This window comes from Venturia canescens, chromosome 10, assembly GCF_019457755.1.
Source record: "Venturia canescens isolate UGA chromosome 10, ASM1945775v1, whole genome shotgun sequence".
In the NCBI taxonomy this organism is placed as follows: Eukaryota; Metazoa; Arthropoda; class Insecta; order Hymenoptera; family Ichneumonidae; genus Venturia; species Venturia canescens.
The window spans coordinates 11,469,887-11,492,542 of record NC_057430.1 but is presented as its reverse complement, the minus strand read 5'-3'; the positions used below and the strand labels follow the sequence as shown (position 1 = coordinate 11,492,542).

Genomic DNA, 22,656 nt, shown 5'->3' with positions numbered 1-22,656 from the left:
CTGGATTTCAGCGACGAATTCGAGAAAGTCTCTCGACATTTCTCACGAATGAAAAACCACAATCGTTCGTATTTTCGCGCGCGATTAAGATCGAAAATGATGAAAAGTTTGAAAGAAAGTGTAAATTTGATGAAGAAGAATGTTCGAAAGAAAATTATAAACTCGCCTTTGAAAGGTGAAACTCAAGCTCGCGAGGAGACGCTCTTCGCTGCCAAAGCAAAAGTGATTGAGCTTAAACATATATACAAATTTAATGTACGTACGTATACGCAGAGGCGAGCCTTGGGCTTCGTTGAGAAAGTCATTTTTTTCGTTTCGTTCGTTCGTTCACTTTTTTTCCTCGTTTTATTTCGCGTACTACGTTTTCTCCGCCTACCCCCTCGCGCCTGGCTGGCTCGCCTCCGAACGTTTTTAATCAGGGCCACTATGCTAATTGGCGGAATGAAATTACGAGCGGAGCTAACCCCCCGCTCCCTCTCCGTCGCTCCCGTAGCTCACACCGAGAGTTTCCGCTACTCGTATCGACCCCGTCTCCCTCAAACGTACATTCCCCTCGAACATCCGCGCTCTCTTTCATTTCGCCTTTTATATTTATCCTCTCACTTTTTTACGCGCTTCTATATTCGCAGCCTCGCTGTAACTGCTCCCCCACAAATAGGTATGTACGTATGGAGGCTCTAGAAAACTGCCAGACTCCCGGGCATTTCGAGCACCCGACGACTTGTTTCATCGCTTAAAAACTAACGCTCAATATCGCCCTTCCTGTTTCAAATTTAATAAATAAACGCCGCCGTGTGACCTAGATCGATACCAAAACCTCGAGTGTTATTGGGGTACAAATGAGCTCACGAGAGCAGTTATCACGAGGAGTTCAGAGATTACAGACGAATTATATAAACTTCGATCATTTGTCGCTCAATCATGCGCGTCGTCAATCTTTCAGTGTACCCAAAACCGCTCGAGATTTTCAGTTTATTATCGTCCGATAAATTCATCATTTTTCTTCATCTTGCATTGATTTTGCCGAGACAAATGCTGCTCTTTCCAATAAATATTTTCCACTTTTATTTCCAATTGAACAATCGCAGAACGCAATCGCGTTCTCGCATCAGCTGCGCTTCTTCCCCATTTTCCCAATTGTTTTTCCCCGCTCGTCGGCGCGTCGCTTAAAACTTTTTACGACCAAAAAGGAAAAGTGTTTAAAATCGCTTTTCGTGTGTTTCTCGTCGGAACGCATCCCTCTGGATCCACCTCGAGAGAGCGAGCGAGAGGCGCACGAGCCGGGAAACGTCAGGAACGATAATTGCTATGATTCATGATGCGAACTATGCGACTTCGCATCCGATGCGCTTAATATGCATCGCGAAATATCATAACGGAGTCATGCACGGGCGTCTCGCACTGTCTCTGAACAGAGCGCACACTCGTGCTCGCATCTCGCGTGTACATCGAACGTCCGGAGTTCATCCGTTGGCTGCGCGTACGCGCTCGAGACGTGATATTAAATGCATTCTCTTCCGCGCTTCTAATGAATACTGACTAACGCGAATACTTTTTCCAATTAAAAATCTCCTCTTTTCCAAAGGACCTTGGCGAGTGGATTTTCTCCTGGCGTCGTGCTTCTCGCGAACGGCCGGAATTCTCTTTGCTTAATTGCTCGAGACAATTACAGCGGTGCGTTATGCAATGAGTAAATCCGAGTTCCCTAAATGCACAAAGACATCGATTACTTGGGCGACGATACCACGGACTTTTTGTCATCCAGGTTTGGCAACAACCCGAATGCGTTTGTTCTCGTCGTCGATCGCGAATCTAAGGATCTTCGGAGTGTGGCTCGATCCGTTGCTCCGCAGAATGTAAATTGCGATTAGAAGGACCCTGCGGAAGAGGAGACTGGAAACGTTTATCGAGTATTTTCAAAGGAAACTTGCGAACGTCGTCGGGCCCAATTCATCGCGGCAGTTCGATCGAAAATTCTTTTGTCATTGGATTGATAGAGGCGGGGCGCGAGTTTCCAATATTTGTCACGTAGACGAACAGCGATGTTGGCGTTACGGCAAAAACGAGTGGGAAAGCAACAAAAAATATAAATCATTACACCGACGAGTATGCGAGCGAGTGCAATCACCAAAGCACGCAATTAAATGGCTCATAGTAAAAGTTTATTATGAAAAAAGTAAACGTGAGTATAGCTCGAGAAAAAAAGCATTCGAGAATGTGCTCACCGAGGGAATAAAATGTGTGACAAATACATTTGTCGAGCATACACCGCAGTTACACGTTTTCGGCGATGCGTTTAGTTTTTTTGTGTGTGCTTGGCTGATGATGTGGCGTCCAACGGGAGTCGCGGATAAAAAAGCCACTATAATAGGATGAAGCGTAGTCGGTATATGTGTGTATGCAGCCAGAGAGAAAGAGACAGGGAAGGAGATGGGAGGAAAGAATGAGAGGAGATTTTTGCACCGCGACTAATGCGTCTGGCCGAGACTCGGCGACGAGAGAATGCCCCGCGCAGAATTCATACTTTAGTATTCTCGGCTGCAATGCGTCGCTCTTTCTATCATTCCAATATGCACGAATTTCTATATCTATACATAAGAATACGAATATATCCATATCTATGAAATAGTGTAGCGCACACAAACAGAGCGGGCTTTGCGGAGCTTTCGGGTGGAAAAACGATTATTTCTTTCATCGTTCGTTCTCTTGCACTTTTTATCGGACTCGCATCGTCTCTGGGCATACTTTTATCCGTGTACTAATTTTTTGCCTCCCCCCCCCCCCCCCCCTCAACTCCCTTTTCCCTTATAATTTCAACTTTTACTCGTGTCCGTGTATTATATTCGCGAGTGTGTATATACGATTGCTCGAGCATTTGGTCATTAGACCGTGAGCCCCGCGTAATTTCCGCGCGTCCGGAAAAACAAAAGTTTTTCGGATCTCACTTCGCTCCAGCCCCTACTTTTCTCCTCTCTCCGCGTCTCTTTACCTCCTTTTTTCTCTTCCCCGCACTGTCCTTACTCGCAGAACGCATTTCTATTATAAACCACAGAGTGCGGTGTCGAGTACCGTGAAATTATACATTTTTACCTCCGCATCCCCCGCCGCCTCGCACACTCACCGCCGACAACGAAACACGGAAATAAAGATATTCTCGTAAATTTATTTCCCTCTTCTTCCTCCCTCCTCTTTTCTCTCACTCTCCCTACGAGTGGAGAGCGCGATGTATTTTTGTATTTTTTTCAAAAACATTATAATGTCCTTTTCGAGAGCTCGGACGAATTTAATTCGTTATATCGGCGAAAATTTCTCGGCGATTTCCCGACGCGGTATGAAATTTAGCAGCCTGATAATAATACCATTCGCGACTCGTTTCCCTTCGTATATATCTGTGTATATTGAGAGGGAGAAAAGCCACCCTCTATTCCAAATACGAAAGGATAGATATTTATACGTAGAAGGCGCGCGCGTGTATATTCGGAGGTGTGTATATATGCAAAAGCCGCTTTTCAGGTGAGTTTGCATAACGACGAGTAATCCCCGGTGGTTATCGTTGAGCTTGTCCTACATGGAAGATTCTCTCGTTCTTGGCTTTCGCATTCTCCGCCCCCCCCCCCCTCCCTCCCGCCCCTCTCATTATACTTGAACGTATCAACACAAGTAATCCGATTCGCGCTACGATCCATTTGCCACGTTCGTTAACAAAAATATTTCAACTCTTGTATGCAAAAGGAGTAAAAGTTTTATAACGAGAGCCACGAGAAAAAGAAGGCTTATCCGCGGAAAAATCTACGAAGAATATTTTGTCAGTTAATTGACCGGATGGAAATCCCGATAAAGCGTGTGATTAAGAAAACCGAGAGCTTCACCTACGAAATTCATCATCGTTAAATTAGTCCGAGTTGGATCGAACCAGAAGAACTATTAAAATTAAATTTCCCTGGGACTTTTAACGAGGCAAATTACTTTTCCTGCCGTTTGACTAACGTTTTTTATTGACCTTTTACACTCGTTACGCTTTACTCTCATTCTCCGAACTCGCCAAGGTGCTGCTAACTTTTTCAAAAAGCCTCGTAATTAGTGGAAAAATCTTTTCGCACTCGAAAACTTGTGAAATTATTTATCGTTAATTAGCTCGAAAGTCATCGCCGAGTCCGCTGCTGCGCTTCGCCGAGCGGATGAACAATCCTGATATGTGCAAACCGAAAAAATACACTCTCCGGAGCGATTCTTATCTCCGCGCTCTCCGTTTTGCAAATTCTTTCACGTAAGCGCGTGATTGGGCGATCGAATAATGCGAGTAAACTCGCTACTCATCGACCCTATCGCATACAGCCCCCGCCATTTTCCGTAACTACTTTTTCGCCAAAAAACGAGCAATGGGAAAGGGAAACGCGAAGGAAACGGCCGGCAGCGAGAGGACGAAAGAGAGGGATGAGTTGGCTCTGGCTCGGGATCTAGGGTGCTTATGCTGGCGCCAGTTTCGCTCGTCGAGGTAAATTTTTGGCCCACCGACCGACTTCCGAACGATTTCGAGCTGCGCAAAATCCACCGCAACATTATACGTCTACGCTCGTCGTACATGAGCCGTTCCGTCTCGAATAAACCGAATAAATGTTCCACTCGACTCAGAGTTTCATTATTTACCCATTTTCTCTTACGTATATTTCGGTAATTAACAGTTGAATTTAAGATTTTTTTAAACCAACCTTTCAACTCGGTTTTGTTCGAGCGTTTGAAAAATCTTCAAATTTAATAAATAAATAAATTCACGATCGAGTATCGTCGCGCAGTGTAGTTTCCCACTTATTTCAATTTATTTTCCAAAGTAACGGTTTTTTCACAACCGCTTGGAGGATCTTCGAGAAAGTGAATAAAATTAAGGAGGGTGGCTACACTCGTCAAAATGATAAGAAATTGATCAAATTTGGTGATAATGTTCTTCAACGTCAAGTGCGAAGACACCATTTTTTTCAAAATTTTCTTCTGCTTAGTTTTATCGAGTAATTACGCATTGAAGCAGATTTCTTATGCCCGAAATAAATACCTATATATATGGAAACGCTGTGCTTATACACTTGAACTTTAGTGATCAATTACTCGATAACTGTACAGAAGAAAAATCTTAAAAAATTTGCATTGTCAAATTTAACTCTAAAGAATATGTTCACCAAATTTTATTAAATTCTTATCATTTTGAAATTTTTCATGTATTTAACATGGTTTAGCATGGCAACATTGTATCGTCGGTAGCCACCCTCCTTAAGGAGTTTCGGTACAGAAGTCAAAATATTAAGAAATTGATCAAATTTGGTGATAATGTTCTTCAACATCAAGTGCGAAAACTCAAATTTTTTCAAAATTTTCTTCTACTTAGTTATCGAGTAATTACGCATTAAAGCAGATTTCTCATGCCCGGAATGTATACCTATATATATGGAAACGCTATGCTTATACACGTAAACTTTAATGATCAATTACTCGATAACTGTGTAGAAGAAAAATCTTAAAAAATTTGTGTCGTCAAATTTGGCACTAAAGAATATGTTCACCAAATTGTATAAAATTCTGAACTATTTGAATTTTTAAATTTGTTTAGCATGGATTAGCATGGCAACATTGTATCGCCTGTACCGAAACTCCTTAATGCAGCAGCGAAAGTACAAATGTGGAGCGTCTGAAAACTCTCGTTTCCGACGATCTCCAGAGTCGAGCAGCTCCGAACGGAGGCGCAGTGCTCGGATGGATGGTGCTCGCGTATGACCATGCGGCGACTCGGGCATCGATCACTCAACGGAAAGCGCTTTTTCTATGTTTCTGACGTGTTCTTAATCGACGAAAATAGTCGTCGAAATATGAGTGACGGTACCGGCGATTCAACAGCGACTGGGGGCAAAGGTTTTGAGAGGTTCCGCAGAGACGTGGAATTCGAAAGATTGGAGGAAAAAATGGCGAAGCGAGCTCGTGAAAACTGGGAAAACGGATCGACGTACGAACTCTCGTCGAAACTCGAGAGTAATTTTTAATGAGCTGGCTTGGGCTGAGAATGGAAAAATCATTTCTGGCAAAGTGGAAGGCTCCCGGGGGGGTGTAATTTTCGGTTGAATCGGGCTTGAAAAGTCCCGTGGACGCGTGCGTATAAATTCCGAAAAGTCGAGTAACTCGGATGACGTACGAAAAGGGGCAAGGGGAGGCTAAAAAGGGGGGGATTCGTTGGTGGCTCTGTTCCGGAAAAATAGATGGTAAAATAAAACGAATGGAAAAGAAGAAAGGAGAATGGAGGAAGGACGAGGAAGCGTGGGAGGCGAGTTTGCGGAGGGAAAAATGGAGGGAAGAAGAATGGCGAAACGCACTCGCCCGAAACGAGGACGAGCGTGCGAGTGCACACCGAATAAGAATCCGCTGCAAGATCGCAACGTAGAGTCGAGCAGGATATAGCTTTTCGGGTAGGGAGTCGGACAATTGTTGAATCCAAGCCAGGATCGCCACCGGAACGACGACGTTCGTCTCCAGTCAGCGGAGTTTTCGTGCTCTCTCGATGTACGCGAATAAAAAAGCGAAAACAAGCATTAAAAATGTTTTAAAGGAGGAAAACTGCGCGAGCACTGAGACAGGAATGTGGGAGGGCCTTCGTTGCACTCGCAGAGCCTCGTTCCCCTTGCACACAGAGTTCTTGGTCCTTCACTCGTTGGCCTGCCCCTTCGGGATTGCAAACCCGCTCGAAAACACGCGAAACGATAAATTTTTCTAGCCCTTAAATTCGAAGCGCTGTACAAAACCGCATAAGCATGGAAAAAGTTTGCCATCGATACAACGGCGTCGAGCAACTTGGAGTTTTACCAACGAAGCAATCCGCCGCCTTTGCGACGAGGGTAGAGTCGATTTTTTGTGAAAAAAATAAAAAAGGAATAACAATGTGTTGAGAACGTTCGATTATTGTCGTTTTATTTTGCTTGGGATTTGTCGAGAGCGTGGAAAAAATAAATTTGAAATAATTGAGCCTCTGGGAAATGATCGATTCGCTTGAAAATTATGAGAAATTTTTTGTTCTTGCTTCTCATACGATTCATGACGCTGAAGTTTCCAACGTTGGAGTCCAACGAAATGATCGAAAAAAACTCTCCAATAATTCCAGTAATTCTCCTATTTTGTTCCCTGCCAAATTTGCGATTCGTAGTTTTGCAAGCTGCACCAACGATTCGTGAAATAAAAAATTGGTGAATTAAAAACGTTTTTTTCGTTCATTTCGTTGAACTCCAACGTTGGAAACTTCAGCGTCGTATACGATTCCTTCTTCGATGCCCCGAAAATTCGACTCTTTTTTCCATGCTTTTTCTTCCCCTCCTACGAAGGAGTCTCGCAAAAAGCGTGTCCCTGACGGGTGTATAAGGTACACGGAAAAAAGATGCTATTGGAATTGTCAGACAGTCGGATAAGCTTCCGGGCAGAAGAGCTGAAATTGTTCAGGCGTAAAACGCGCGTTGTCCGATTCCCGAGCGACGAGGCAGCGTCTCGACTATCGAATGCTCTTTCTTTTTCTCCCACTCCTTTATCTAACGTCACCAGTCATACGTGCATACGTATATGTATGTATGTATATAGGCGACACAGCAGCATCAGTAACTTGATCCTTTTATGTCGTTGAAACGGTTGAAACGTTTGCCAGAGAGTACGAGTCAGAAGAGCGAAACGATTGAGATAAATTGAGGAAGAAAGATTTTCATGTGATAATAATGTGAGGGGGCAGGGAGGGACGGGGATACAAAGAGAGAAAAGTGAAAAAAACCAAAAGGCTTCGGTCATATCGGGCAAATTTTGTTCTGTACTTACAATTATGTGGCCATGATTCTATGGGTTAGTGTGGCAACAATTTCTCCATGTTAGCTCTCGTCATTCGTGAGACTGTTGTATCAATCGGAAACAACGCTCATGCTTATTCGTTATCGTGCGGTGAAAAAGAAAACTCATCGAAAACTAGAAAGAAAGAAATTACCAACGGTCGAGATCTTACCGGTGGTCGGTAAGTCAATCCCGCTTCACGAGTCGATCCGATCACTTCGAACCCGTTCACTTCTCTTTTTTATTTTTGAAAGAGGCTGGTGTAAATTTGCATACAAACTTGACTCCTGTCGGTATTTATCGCATTCGATCACTGAATAATTTATTGTGAGCACAAACTTTTCATAAATTATTGATATTTAAAATGAGAATCAGAAAAAGTATATAACGTGGGACGAACTCGATTTCAAATTTCCCCACTGTTCCGAAGTGACGAAGCGACCTCTGCTCTGCGATTGACCACATTCCAAACGCGATCGACGCGAAGTACGACGGTCTCCGTGTGTTGCATAGTTCGAGGGAATTTTTCCAGTGAAGCAACAATTTGCGGGTTCACATGCCAAAGGAAGTTTCATTTCTATCACTTTATATTTAGCGACCGGCGAGACCGCACTGGTAATTTACAGTAAGGTAAGCGATTGATTTCTCATGGAACAAATATAAATAGTTTTTTGTCCGTAATTATCTGTAGAGACTGAACTCGTTTGTGTATATCGTTGGGCTCCATTTTTTTTTTCAATTGTGATAAAGATGAATTATTTCCGATAAGACAAACGTGAGTTTGTAAAATTAATGATGGCGGAGACGAGTCACCGCTATCTTTTCCCCCGCGTTCTACCGGCCACCGACACACTCCTTTCCAGGCTTGCTTTTTTCAGCATCTTCATTTCATTAATCTTGTATTTCAAATTGAACGCATAGACTTTGCATACATTTAAGAAACCACATTGAAAATTTCAAACTGCAATTCCGCTACACGTTAATTTCCGCCATTTTACCAATCACGAATATTCCATCAGGATTTTTTCGGTGTACAAGCCTCGCGCTCGTTTGTGTGTGTTGCCGCTATTGAACTCGCTTTCCGATACAAAAAAATCGCTCGTCTCTGATTTTTATTCCTTGCCTCCATTTTTTAGTCCATGAGCTTGGTATTTTTCACGCGTTTTTCTTTCGGTCCAATAGAAAAACTGGATTCGTGAATAAATGACAAAAATAAAAATTTTTATTATCGACGTTGAAAAAACGTGGCTGAGAGGAATTTTCCCCAAGGTCACGGAATCCAATATTTCTTTTTTATCTTTTTCGCGAAACTCCGATGATTTTATAGGGACGATAAATATCATCGTAACTCATGAGTTACGATAAAAAATTTTTCTTCTCGCTCGTCCACTTTCGACAAATTGGAAATCGCCCAACGGTTTTCAATCGCTTTTTAAATCGAGAATAGGAAATCAACCGAGACTTTTAATTACAAAGTCTGTTATGTCATTGTTTGTTATCATTGTCGAACTCTTATCATTATATTCGCATCTCAATTCAATTCAGGGCCACGTATATATACACACATATATAAAAAAACTTACGTTAACATACACCAACAAAAATGTGATAGGCGACATGTGTGTATTTCTATTTTCTTGTTCGATCAAATCTCTTCCTATTTATCGTCCAATATTCTTTTACTTTCCGAATCTCCAAAGATTCACTGTTTTTCAATAACAACCTTCAATGTATTTATAAATCTGTTGGTATTTTATTTCATTTTTATTCATATACAAAAATCCAGGCGTTCAACGAAATTTTTTTCAACGGTATTATCGAGACGAAAAAATTCACGATGTATGAGAAAATTATGCAGTTAATTTGTTTTTAGTAACGTTAAAAAATTGATGTTAGCAAAAATTCATGAAAAGCAATCTCAAATTCGTCGAATATGCGGTATTTAATCGTCAAGGGTAATCAAACGAATCACTCTTCATTACGAAAAAATGCCAGGACCATAAGAATATCCGGTTTTAGTCGCACTCCGAGCCTATAAATGAAGAAAGACTCCGCTTAAATTGGGCGGCATTGTGATATTTTTCGATTTTTCGAATTCAAATTTTTTACGATTGAACCTTGTTTCAAAATTTTGGTACGAAATATTATGAGATTTCTGAAAATTGTAGAAAAAAAAATGTCGGTAACTGCATCGTGAAATTAGAAAAGTACAAACGAACCGGAAAAATTTTGACATAAAACGTAAAAAAACATTCAAATGGAGTCCTTATTCGTTGATTCCGGGTGCGGCTTATCAGAGCGAACATTCGACGAATTGTTTTCGATGAATTGTTCTCTTGGTCACAATACAAAAATCCAAAAAAAGAATGAATTCAATTTCTATCGCTCCAGAGTCATTATCGTATTTAGCTTGACAAATATTTCCATAACTGAACGAATTTTATAGTTAGATACTAAAAATTGGGTGAATTAATTTGCAGAATCTTAAAGGACTTGGCAGTAAGGAAAAATGGGTCGCCCAACGGTATTCTTTGACATGACAGTGGACGGACAGCCCGTGGGTCGCATCGTGATAGAATTGCGATCGGACGTAGTGCCGAAAACGGCGGAGAACTTCCGTAAACTTTGTACCGGAGAAGAAGGTTTCGGTTACAAGGGTAGTTCGTTTCATCGTGTGATTCCAAACTTCATGTGCCAAGGTGGTGACTTTACCAACCACAATGGCACCGGTGGCCGATCGATTTACGGCACCAAATTCGAAGACGAAAACTTCACGTTGAAGCATACCGGACCAGGAATAATGTCGATGGCAAATTCGGGTCCAAACTCAAACGGATCCCAATTCTTCATCACGACCGTGAAGACTTCCTGGCTGGACAACAAGCACGTTGTTTTCGGAGCCGTCGTAGACGGCATGGACGTCGTTAAGCAGCTCGAGAGCTACGGAACTCAGACCGGCAAGACCACCAAGAAAATCGTCATCGCCAACTGCGGTCAACTCTCATAAGAACAATAATCTTCCAAAAGAACAATAACAAAAAGTAATAAGAAAACGTTGAACATACAAGCACACACACAAAATACATTCAAAGTACTTCGGAGCTTCGCATCAGCGAGCTCTCGCAATTTCTCCATTCCCTTTGATCTTAATTAAGTCGCTCTAGAGAGTACGAAACTATTCCAAGATTTTTCTTCGTCCAGATATGTAAAAAATACTATTAACAAACAAAACATCAACTCTACTCCAAATGATTGTTAATCCAACTTGTCATTCCAAAGGAATGTATTATAAACGGAACTGTGGATTAAAAAGAATATATAATCCCTAATATTTTTTTTTTATTGTATTACATTTCATTGGATCTTTCCATTTTTCGTTTCGTTTTCGTCACTGTTAAGATATTCGCTTTTAATACAAAGCATCGATTGTGTTGTACAAATCATTTGGTGGCTTCGTTAGCTCTCTGCTTGCGGATAACCGGAGGCTTCTGCGTCATCGGTTATGGCCAAAGCACATTGAACGTATTCAGAATCCTGGAAAAAAATGTATTTTCATACGGTGAAAAGTACGACAAAATATTGAAGTTATAAAAAATATTCTCAACTACCTGTCTTGAAAGTTTGAAAAGAGACAAAAAAATTTGAATAGTCATCTCACTCGTTGCATTCAAAATAGAACGGATACAAGCTCAATTTTATAAGTTTTTCCCAATTTTTATTTCTCTATCCTCATTTTATTCATCGAGTCGTTCAAAAAAATAAAAATAAATCAATCGTTCGTCAATTTTGAAAAGAAAAATCAAAATCGAGGACAATATTTGTAGTTTTTACCTGATTAACCATCAATTGCCTATTTTCGTCCAAATTTAAACCATCAACGTCTTCCGTCGTCAATATTATTACGGAATCAGCCGGCAAATTCGAGTCTATATAAGTCATTGGAATTTCCGAGGATACCTGAAAAAAAATTCACATATATTATTTGTATCCAATAAAGCTGAAACATCAAGTTCGAAATTTGAATTTAAAAATCCACAATGTACCTCGCAAAGAGCAAATTCGGAGTTATCCTGTATAGTTTTTCCCGATAATTCGTACTCGTTTAACGAATGTTCAGCAGTTTTCACATTCTCTCGTGCAGTACTTTTTCCCTCCTGCTGCAATCTGCGCCAAATTGTTGTTTTTGGAATTCTGTATTTCATCGCTGCTGCAGCCTGCGACATTTTGCCCTCTTTGCAAAGTGCCACCGCTTCTTCCAAACGCATTTTTTTCCATTCCTCGTTTCCAGTCTTCCGCTTCTTCCAAAATGATTCTGGTAGTTTACCCTCGTCGACCAACTTCACCTTTTCACGAAACAATGTTGTTTTTGGTATCTGAAAATTATGAGATCTTGGCTTAACGTTTTTTTTGCAATTACAACAAATCCGAAACTGGTTTATGCAAAATTTGTTGTCGTATTATTCGCTGAAGCAGCATTTTGATTTTTAACGAATTCATTGCTGGAAAGTATCTTCTTATCTTTTTTTCTGTTGAAAACACGATCTGGTAACTAAATAATTTTATCTTTTGATCCATACAAATTCGATGTTAATTCACCCTTCCAACTCTTACTTTAAAAAAACATGAGAAAAGCAATTTTTATATTCCTTAAAATATTTATTTCAAAAAGCTTTCAATTACTTTTTAAATCAAAAGGGAACTTTGTTACCAAAATTTGACAGATATGCAAGATAAAATAGAGTTGTGTGAAAAAATGAGATTGGAGCATTCGATTAGTTGAAAATTCTACAAACCTGAAATTGTTGAGCAACTTTTGTTAGATTTTCTCCCCGCTGTAGGGCTTTGACAGCAGCATCCCTTTTCTCCTGACCATAGGCGCGTTTGACCCCAGTTCGGAGGATTTGGTACCCTTCTTTTTGTATGCGTCGCCAGAGAACAGTTTTCGGTATGAAAAATTTATCAGAAGCATGTTGCAAACTGGAGCCTTCAATGACTGCGTCAATGGCAGCTTTCATGCATTCCGCTGGATATTCGTTTCGCGAAGCGTTTAGTTGTATCCCGAGGGCTTTTGCTCTCATGTAAAGAGTCGAACGTGGGATGTTATTTTTGATGGAAGCTTCAACAAGGGTTTGGCCTAATTTGAGATCGTTTATTGCTGACGCAAGCATCTCATCGTTGTAGTCACGTTTCAAATTACTTTTTTGACGCTTCTTTCCTTTATTTGACATCACTTTTTCAATACCCTCGCAACTCTGTTTAACTTCTTTGTACAAATGTGGATCATCATCCAACATTTCTGTGTCATTATCGACGCACTCCTCAAAATCCTCAAAGCACTCTCCGCTTTCATCCTTCGAATCTTTCACACTTATTATTGCATCATTTTCATCCAATCCATCAATCTGAAAGTATAAAGAAATATGCATGAAAAAGAAATGTGATTTTTTTCATAGATGTCTCGTCTTACAAGAAACGATAAGCGATTGAAAAAATTGACTGTTTCAAAAATTCTTGACATACACAAACTGTGAAGATTGACTTTTCAAGATGAAAATTCAGACAAGAGTGAACAACTTTTTTTTTTCTAGAAACTGAATTACAAAATAATCGCTTTACCATAACTCTCACAAATAAGTTTATTTCTGGGTCATTTAGATATAGAGGATCTAGAGCTTTCAGGAAATACAGGACTGAAAATTAACAATTGCAGTATATTTCTTGGTATTTAATCTATTACTTTTACGCCCAGATTTTCCGCTTTCATATGCCCATTTTTATCCACAATCTTTCCATAAAATAAAATTCAATTACCTCCATAAGACCACAAATTCTTAAAGAATGAGCAGCCTCCAACAGATTGCTGATGTTTTCAACAGGGGTTCTCACTTCCCCATGATAACTAAATTCTACAATCGATCTCACATCTTGCGCCGATATGTCGCTTAATATTATTGTGGCGTGTTCCTCATTTGTTTGACTAAATATTTCCTGAAAATAATAGAAATGATTTTTGTAACCGAATGTAGAAAAATAGTATTGTTGTATTATTGCCATTCTAAGAAATCAACAGACGTTCAATTTCTTCATTAATTTATCTCCAATTGATCAACAATCTATAATCTTTGAATTTTAAATCTCATAAATATTTACGAGTAATTACTTTAAATTAAAAAAGAAAATTGTGTATTTATTCAATTGAAACGAACATACTGATGTGAATGAATCGAAAATTCTCGAAGGAAAATATTTTTTGGTTCAATGGTCCAAATATAAACTTGTTTGAATTTCGCAATAATGAATAAAAACCAAAGAAATTCGAAAAATGACATAAGCGACAAAAAAACATGTTCATTGTTTACTTGAAATAAAGTACTGCAAGAGCACAGTACGATACGATGAGCTTGTATGCGTTCGCCATCGGCAACGAGAGTTACGTCGACCATACATTCTTCTTCTAAAAGTTGTCGAACAACGTCTGACAAATGAGTCTGATGATCGGTCCATTTATAATAGCAGCTCTCTTCATTTTGAGGTTGCTCCTGGTTCTCTGTTATTGTTGTTGACATTTCGTTTCAGTTTCGTTTCTTGTTCAACTTTATAGGGAGGGTATCTGTGTTTTTTTTCCTCTCGCGCTACGAATTTCAACGGAATTTGGAACGGGACTATTATCAAAAATGGAGGGTAGCTTTGCTTGCACTTACTGAAAAAAAATGTGAAAAAGCGTCAGAGGGTGGGGATAAAGAAGAAAGTGATTCGTTGAATAATTTTCGAAGTGATAATATTCGCTGAATCGCGAAATAAACGTGCATTCCACATTCAAAAAATGAGAATCGTTTTTCAGAATTTTCGACTTCTTTTCGAATACTTCGAAAGTATCGACTTCTATACCTTTGAGTTTTTCGGACAATTTTTGTTTGTCGGACAAATGTCAAGCTTCCTAGAATCTCCGCTCTAGCGAACATGGCAGCTTGACGTTCGGCTGATCGTCGACCACACTATTATTTTCGTAATTCATGTCTCCGGGCTCTTTTTAATTCAGGAAGCATCTTTCGAAGAAAGTTTTTCGCTTTTGCCAAACTAAGAATCACTCGAGAGACAATTGAAAGAAGCAAAATTAAAACTACAACAAAATGGTAAGCCAATAAATCCGTTCTTTTTGTGACAGATCATCAACTTTTATTCAATCGCTCCATTTCGGCAAGATAAATCCACGTGTGACATTTTAACCTCAAAAAATAGTGTCAAATAGAAGGATATCCGTTTTATTCATATTTGCAAAATTACAGAAACCCCTCATGTTACACGGGCACGAACGTGCCATAACCTGCATCAAGTACAACAGAGAAGGCGATTTAATATTCTCTGCTAGTAAAGACAAAAATCCAAACGTCTGGTATTCTCTCAATGGAGAAAGGCTTGGCACATTCAATGGCCATAATGGTTCTGTATGGTGCATCGACGTCAATTGGGATACGACGAAATTTTTATCTGGGAGTGGTGACAATTCTCTCAGAGTTTGGGACTGTCAAACAGGTTTGTTAGAAGAAATTATCCAAGTTCATTCATTCTATATAATCTATAAATGTCGTTCAACATAAACCGATTGAATTCTAAAATAATTTCTGATTCAATATTGACTTTTCAAAACTACTTCACTTAATTAGTTAATTAATTCTACTACAGTATTGTAACACTAATTATGTTTATATTCAAACTTTGTCTCACTATTGATCTCATTGTTAATGACAAATTGAATGGTAATTAAAAATCGAATCCTAAAAATGAGTTTTATGAACACAGTATTCTTGTTGCTCTATCTCTAAAGTAGTCGTTTTGGATGAACTGAAATTTTGAAGTTAATATTGCATTCAATTATTTATTATTTTGAAATACTTCATATTTTCCTAAATTGGCCATATCGATCCTGAAGTTATGAACTTCTGACTATGACCGTGAACATGCTAACTATAGGAATTTTGAATATTCAATTTTCATTGCTATATAATAGATGCACAGGATTGGTCAACTTTTAGATGAAAAATAAGATTTAGATGAATAATCAAAAAAGATTCTGAAAAATATTGAACCCATTCAGGAAAAGAAATTGGACAACTGCCGACAAATAGTTCGGTAAGAACTTGCCAATTCAGTTATTCGTCTAACTTGGCTGTTTACTCAACGGACAAAGCTCTGGGTCATCAGTGTGAAATGTTCATCATCGACACGAGGAATGTCGATGCTGTGCTTACTCAAGAAGATGCTATCCGTAGAATCCCAATAAACGGACCTCGTATTTCTTCAATTTTATGGGGAGCTCTGGACGAGACCATCATAACTGGGCACGAAGATGGTGAATTGAATATATGGGACGTGAGGGTGAGAATTCTCATATTAAATAACAATTTAAATCGTGAAAACCATTCCAATCATCGCCGATATTATTATTCATTAATGGAATGCAATATTATTTTTTCAGACTGGAAAAAAACTCAACAACCACAAAGGACACAAGTCCCAAATTAATGATATGCAGTTCAATAAAGATGGGACCATGTTCGTAACAGCGTCTAAAGACCATACGGCGAAATTATTCGATAGCGAATCCCTGATGCATCTCAAAACATATAAAACTGAGAGACCCGTCAATTCGGCTACAATCTCCCCAATTCTAGATCACGTGAGTATACGGCAACCTTCAAATTGTTTTTTTCTATTTTGTTTACGAAATTTAAATCTCGCAAATAATCGAATTTTTGAATATTGGAGGAATCAATGCTTAAATAACAATGCAAATTTGATTTATCCGAAAAATTTTTCTCAAGGTCGTTCTTGGAGGTGGACAAGACGCCATGGACGTAACAACGACCTCAGCTCGTCAGGGCAAATTCGACGCAAGGTTCTTTCATCTCGTTTTCGAGGAGGAATTCGCACGGCTCAAAGGTCATTTCGGTCCAATAAACTCGTTGGCTTTCCATCCGAACGGTCGGAGTTTTTCGAGCGGTGGCGAGGACGGTTATATTCGTATCAACACCTTCGATCAGTCTTACTTTGATTTCCATTTTGAATATTGATTGTCTCATGTAAGAAACAAATTAAAAAAAAAAAATATCGCTTAAAAAATTCCTTGGAATTCTCAATTCGACGAGAGTAAATAAGTCGTGAGGATTTTTGTGAAAGAAGCGTGTAAGGGAACGTCGCTTTTTCATAATAAAACAATAAAACATCAATTTAATACAAACTTGTTTATTAAACGATAAATAAACGATAGAGTGATGACAAACCCAAAAAAGTAACATATTAAACGAGGTAGAAGATCAACTTTCCGAGTCCCTACGTGAATTTTCCGAACAAGCATAATCTTTCGAATTGCATAAGTTTTTGGTAACTCAGAAAGTCATGAGACAAATGAATAATCAATGAAAAACTTAATTATTGTAAAACTTGGGCATATCATTAGTGATCAATCACTAATGATCTACTACTAGGCATCAATAATGAAAGAGCAAAACATGCTCTACAAAATATCAACAAGGGCTTGTACCATTTTCTCTCAGCTCACATAGTCGAACAGTAAATTCTTAAACAATACGCCATAAAAATATATAATATTCATTAATCGAGCAAACTGATTTTTCGGGCAATTATTATTTCAACACTCATTTCCAAAATGTTTTCCGTTGGGGTTACTGTATAGGTAATTTATTTGAAGTTTCAACAGTTATACCATCTTTGGAACGTTACGAATTATAATTCCTTTCAATGAAAATGCCTCAAAATTACAAAGTTGAAAAATAAAAAAATGCAAGTCAGTTTTTTTATTCCATACCTACAACCATTAAAACATTAAAAAATATCTGTTACGAAAAAACCTGATTGGATCGGGAAAAAGGAACAATGAATTAGAGACGTTTATGCGAAAATTGTGAAAAGTTAACGATTTCTCATTCAAGGCACTATCATTTGCAAAAATATATCAACGTTTCAAAGATGAATAAATTTTTTAAATTGTAATAAACGAAGTACAAAATTGATGAGCATGAAATACGTGGCTATTGAGTGTAAAGATTTTGAGGAATGGAACCATCAGAACTCAGGATACGACGACGATTAGTATTTGTACTTGAAATTCATTTTGATAAGGTACTTCGCTTTGACCTGAGCAACATCATAAATGATAAATTCGTTATACAAAAGTGAGGGTCGTTCACCGTTGTCAAATTTGACGGGAACTCCAGATCCATAAGGGACCTCAACTCCGTCTTTCATCTTATAAACTTTTTCAGGATCAGGTTGAGTACTACCGAGTCCTTTGGTGGAGTGTTTTCCTTTGGGTAATTTTTCGATGTAATCTGCGTGTTTCCGTTCGTACATATCGCCGAGTGCGACTTCGCAGAGGAGCATTAAACCGGTGGAATTTGAGCTGTTGGTGCAGCAATAATTAGCGGCTTTGGATACCATGTCAGCAAAGTAAATACCTTTGCCGAACATGTAACCGGTGACCGGTGCTTCGGGAGGTGCAATTCTCAAGCCTTGAGACAAAATGCCAGCGAAATTGGTGGTCCTTGAACCGTGCCACAATAATTTGCGATTGTGTAATTTTTTGAAGGGTTTGAAACGTTGCTCCTCTCCGGATCTCTTGATCGTATAAACCTGCCCAATTTCCAAATCGTACGAGCCGTGAGTCGCGGCGTGCGTGTTTTTCACGTATTGTTTTACGACTTCGTACTCTTCGCTGTTTTCGTCGAGTACATCGATCTCGGTGTTGAGTTGTTCGTAGTGAAGATCCAGAGGATTTTTCTTGCCATCGTTCTTGACGTTCAACATATTGTAAGCTATTTCCATTTCGAGAAGGGCATCAAGCATGTCGCATTTGTTTTTAATATCTTCCTGGGTCTCGAGAATCGGTACATCTTTGACGCCAAAGGAGTGAGGTACCAGAGTGTAAAATCTGTTGGATAAATCGATCAGTTGGATCCGCTCAGGTTGGCCGTTTTTCGTGATCTCCTGCAACTCTGTCAGGACTTTAAATGCTTGTTGCAATTGCTTTTTCGACAGTTTGCCCAGCGGCATTTTATCTGTATCAAGTTCAAACTCCAACATAACTTTTTTCATCTGTTGTACATCAAATACTATCCTTATGAGATCTTGGACAGCAGGCTTGAGGTTGCTCTGAAGTTCGGAATCGAATTTGCCGAGATCGACGTCATCCTCACCATGGTCAACGTCAATAGGGCACATTTTTCCAGGTTTCTTGATAAATTGATTTCTTGCGGACCATTCGTTGCCGGTTTTCTCCTCGTATAATTCCTCGAAATTTTTAATGCAGGACGATAAACTCATTGAATCGGTCTTTTTGCCACCTATTGTCGTACCAATTCTGCCCCAGCTACGAAACAGCCAATATTTATTTTGAAAATCGTGTTTTAGGATCTGCATTTTGTAGTAACTGTTTTTCTTCAATTGAATATCGGTCAAGCCAAGCACAGCGGTGTACTTGCCAACAGAATCTTGATGAATATGAGCTATTCCTTCCAATTCGCTGTCTGGATCAACGGCGCCTCCGCCTTTTACTGTCAACTTTATTTTACCAGAGGAAGATTTCTCATAAACGCTCTTACCTCTCGAAGCTGATTTGGCCATGCTGCTGGCGACCCTCGTCGTCGGATCACTGCCCCAATCGCAAATGCTTTTTTTCGTTATCAACGAAATCGGTGCATCTGTATAATCTTTTGCTTCGTCGACAAAATCTTCTGATATTACTTGAATATCAGCGTTTCTAGCTTCATCCAATTTCTTCGAATTGCCTTCTTCTACGAACTTTGGCTTGGCGATTACTGCTGCAACACTATCAGTTATTTTCGCAACAACCTGTCCTCCGAGACTCATTATGTCGTGGGTCAGATCAGCTTTCTTTTTTATCGAGTTCAATATTACGAATTGCATTCCCTTAAGAGGCAGCGCTTTGTCCTTGATCTTGGGGCCGCTATATTCTTCCTCTTTTTTCACCGCGCTTGAAGTTGATGGAGCTGTGACCTTGACTATTCTTCTTTGTATTTTGGGCTTGTAGGAGCCTAAAAATGGAATTTCTTCTTTCAAATGTTTGGGCACACTGAATTTAATCCTCTTGGGATCTTGCGTTACTTCTTCACATTTGGTCCACTCCGTCAAATTTCCTGTACACTTGTAACCCAACCCGGAAACATAAACAAATTGTCCGGTACATTTTTTACAAGGTTTTGGAACTCCAAAAACCATGAGGTCTGCAAGGTTGTCGAGTTTGTCGTTTTGGCTTTCTGGAACATTTTGATTGTTTTTTTCCAACAAACTCACAAGATCTTTTCTTGACAGGGTGTTCAACTGGTCACGCATTTTGAAAAACATCTCATTTTGCTTCTTCATCTCTTTCTCCTCTGCTTCGTCCATTGGCTCAGACTTTACTTTCTTTGGTGGTGGTGGCAGATCCGCTGCTTTCATTTTAGGTAGCGTCGTTTTCACTAACTTCAGATCTTCCTCTTTCAAACTATTCGCTCCAGGCAGCATGTCTCCCGAATCATAGAAACACAAGTCATTCCGGAGCTTGGCAAAGCAGTCCAGATGATGCCATCTGTCTATTCCATTCAGCATTACTCCTTTTTCACTCTCAAAATCTTTCTTCGATATTCGCACTGATCCTTTGATTATTGGAGCTTCACAACCCACACATGTGGAACGGTTTGACTTTGCGTACTCCACTGTGTAATCCTTGTAAGCATTTGACGTTGCGCCTCGTTTCTTCCCCTTTCCTTTTGTAGGAACAGCGACTCCACACGTTTCCTCTAAAGTGTAACAACCATAGTTATTGAAATCCGATTTTGGGCCTTTACTGTTAGGTAGGAAAATGAAATATTCACATCGAAACTTTCTTTTTATTTTACAGAGTCATTCTCATCGAACATTTCCCAAATGTGTCTCTGTTATAAATCATCCTCTTTGCTTTCAAGAAATAAAGAGAATTGTATCCAAGAAAACCTTGACACATTCGAGAATTATTTATGCTAAACAAACTTTTTGCTTCAATAAAATATTTTATTAAAGAATTGCATAGAATTATTGGTTATTCTATGAATCAGGAAAGAATTTTTTGGAATACAAAATATAAGATTTAAATTAAGACAATACTTTTTATTGGAATAATCCTTATTCATAATTACCAATTTTTTTTTGTATCATCTGTTGGTCTTCCCAGCGAATACTATCAAAATTAGATATATCAGCGGTAGATTTGGGCCGTTGTTTTGTGAAGAAACAATCTGGGTGGAACCACTTGACAATAGTGCCATCATGAAACGGACTCTGTAAATTCAGGCAATCAATGACAGTTAATTCATTGCCAAATTTTCTGATGAACCAGAAACAAAGAATAAACTGTTTTCCAAAAATAAGGCATATGATTTTCTTTCCAGACAATTGTAACCAAAAAATCACCCAAAGCAAGGTTGCTAATGCCTTTTTCTCTATAAATAATTCTCAATGAAAAAGCGTAATTAGGTGTCCGCGAATAAAACTCGTCAAACTGTTTTATTTTTAACTGAAAAATTCGTAAATTCAGAAATTCAGGGACTGATCTTTGATGAATAGAATTCATAAAATCTTGTGTACTGCGAATGGATAGCAATTTATTAAGCATCTTTCAAAAAAATTATTCTTTACAAAACTTACCTGAACGACTTTGGCGATTCTCAGAGACGCATTATCAATAGGATTTTTGCAGCCTTGACAGCGTGCCCTTCCACTTTTTGCGTATTCAACGCTAAAAGGCAGAGTCTCGCTCATTTTTTGCAATTATTCGTAACCGCAACAGCTCAATAAATACTCCAAACGCAGAGAAATATCGAAAACTACGAATTACGAATGTTCAGGAACAAAGAAACCGGTAAGCACCGTTGGGTGCTGAAATACAGACGCGCAATTGAAGAAGCGGTGTCGTAAAACCTATCGGTTATTTGTCAAAACTCTGTGTTCGTAAACACATCATATACACAGAACAAGAAGCAGGTTCAGACCCGTTACACTGGTTACGTCATGGGAAAAGCCGGTACGCACGCACCAATGTATCTCACCTACATTCAAAAAATTATTCATGCAGATTCTTTATTTCAAACAAATAATTGTTTTGGTTGGGCATTTGTATAAAAATCCTAGGTGTGATGTCAGTTTTCAGTTGTTATTTGTTATTCTCTTTATGCTCCCCCTACATAAGAATTTTATTATTTAAGGATATACGACGTGGTGTCAAATGGAAGTTCACCATAACCTATTTAAATTTCATAAGATCTCAAACGAAAGCACCAATATTAATTTTTGTAGTCTGGAAATATAATTTACTGAAAGCACGCAAATTGTACACAATATTTTATCCTCTTTCAGTTTTGAAAGAATCATTTTCAACACCATTCGTTACATCGTTGCTTGTATCATTTTCAAATGCCCCTCCAGCGAACCCGTGACATAAATCCCTCGTAGCAAAAATATTATTGTACATTGTAAACCTCGGCGTAATGAAAGCAAATTTTTATCTGTAGATTCCTGGTATTTTTTCTGGTTATCAAGATATCTACTACAGATGCGATAATTCCATTGTCATAACGTTAATGATCAAATGGGATTAGCGACATCAATTTTTTTTTTACTTGAGATGAAACAATAATCTCGCGATATCGCATAGGCGTCATTTCTCACCACTGTCGCCTGTCGCATGTGTTTGCGCGTTTCCAAGAAAATTTTCTAATGTGTAACGATTTTCAATAAACCACCCAATGAAAACTTTACAGGCGAAAT

At 39.0% G+C, this 22,656-nt stretch overlaps 4 protein-coding genes across 4 annotated transcripts; 2 read left to right on the top strand and 2 right to left on the bottom strand.

The window, feature by feature from the left end:
- The first annotated feature begins 8,312 nt into the window (after positions 1-8,312).
- On the top strand, positions 8,313-11,168 carry LOC122417324 (peptidyl-prolyl cis-trans isomerase). The gene is made up of 2 exons (XM_043430755.1): positions 8,313-8,469; positions 10,320-11,168. Exon 2 carries the CDS (start codon positions 10,349-10,351, stop codon positions 10,844-10,846), a length of 498 nt encoding a protein of 165 aa, XP_043286690.1. The 5' UTR covers positions 8,313-8,469; positions 10,320-10,348; the 3' UTR covers positions 10,847-11,168.
- Positions 11,159-14,535, bottom strand: LOC122417319 (uncharacterized). Its single transcript, XM_043430749.1, has 6 exons — positions 14,199-14,535; positions 13,651-13,827; positions 12,633-13,241; positions 11,883-12,212; positions 11,671-11,796; positions 11,159-11,373 (listed from the first exon to the last, which is right to left on the bottom strand). Exons 1-6 carry the CDS (start codon positions 14,403-14,405, stop codon positions 11,296-11,298), a joined length of 1,527 nt encoding a protein of 508 aa, XP_043286684.1. The 5' UTR covers positions 14,406-14,535; the 3' UTR covers positions 11,159-11,295.
- A 276-nt stretch (positions 14,536-14,811) lies between these two features.
- eIF3i (eukaryotic translation initiation factor 3 subunit i) lies at positions 14,812-17,066 on the top strand. The gene is made up of 5 exons (XM_043430754.1): positions 14,812-14,972; positions 15,126-15,372; positions 15,935-16,215; positions 16,316-16,516; positions 16,662-17,066. The coding sequence occupies exons 1-5, from the start codon at positions 14,970-14,972 to the stop codon at positions 16,908-16,910; spliced, it is 981 nt and encodes a 326-aa protein (XP_043286689.1). The 5' UTR covers positions 14,812-14,969; the 3' UTR covers positions 16,911-17,066.
- Positions 17,067-21,825, bottom strand: Parp (Poly-(ADP-ribose) polymerase). Its single transcript, XM_043430748.1, has 3 exons — positions 21,538-21,825; positions 21,030-21,171; positions 17,067-20,654 (listed from the first exon to the last, which is right to left on the bottom strand). Exons 1-3 carry the CDS (start codon positions 21,649-21,651, stop codon positions 17,947-17,949), a joined length of 2,964 nt encoding a protein of 987 aa, XP_043286683.1. The 5' UTR covers positions 21,652-21,825; the 3' UTR covers positions 17,067-17,946.
- Between the last annotated feature and the right edge of the window lie 831 nt (positions 21,826-22,656).

Coding starts and splice junctions, on each gene's coding strand:
- eIF3i (XM_043430754.1), top strand. Junction 15,373..15,934: donor AGTTTGGGACTGTCAAACAG/GTTTGTTAGAAG, acceptor GAACCCATTCAG/GAAAAGAAATTGGACAACTG. Junction 16,216..16,315: donor TGAATATATGGGACGTGAGG/GTGAGAATTCTC, acceptor TTATTTTTTCAG/ACTGGAAAAAAACTCAACAA.
- Parp (XM_043430748.1), bottom strand. CDS start 21,651: ATGAGCGAGACTCTGCCTTTTAGCGTTGAATACGCAAAAAGTGGAAGG. Junction 21,172..21,537: donor GAATCGCCAAAGTCGTTCAG/GTAAGTTTTGTA, acceptor CTGAATTTACAG/AGTCCGTTTCATGATGGCAC. Junction 20,655..21,029: donor GATGATACAAAAAAAAATTG/GTAATTATGAAT, acceptor GTTACACTTTAG/AGGAAACGTGTGGAGTCGCT.
- LOC122417324 (XM_043430755.1), top strand. CDS start 10,349: ATGGGTCGCCCAACGGTATTCTTTGACATGACAGTGGACGGACAGCCC.
- LOC122417319 (XM_043430749.1), bottom strand. CDS start 14,405: ATGTCAACAACAATAACAGAGAACCAGGAGCAACCTCAAAATGAAGAG. Junction 13,828..14,198: donor CTTGCAGTACTTTATTTCAA/GTAAACAATGAA, acceptor TATTATTTTCAG/GAAATATTTAGTCAAACAAA. Junction 11,797..11,882: donor CCGAATTTGCTCTTTGCGAG/GTACATTGTGGA, acceptor ATTTTTTTTCAG/GTATCCTCGGAAATTCCAAT.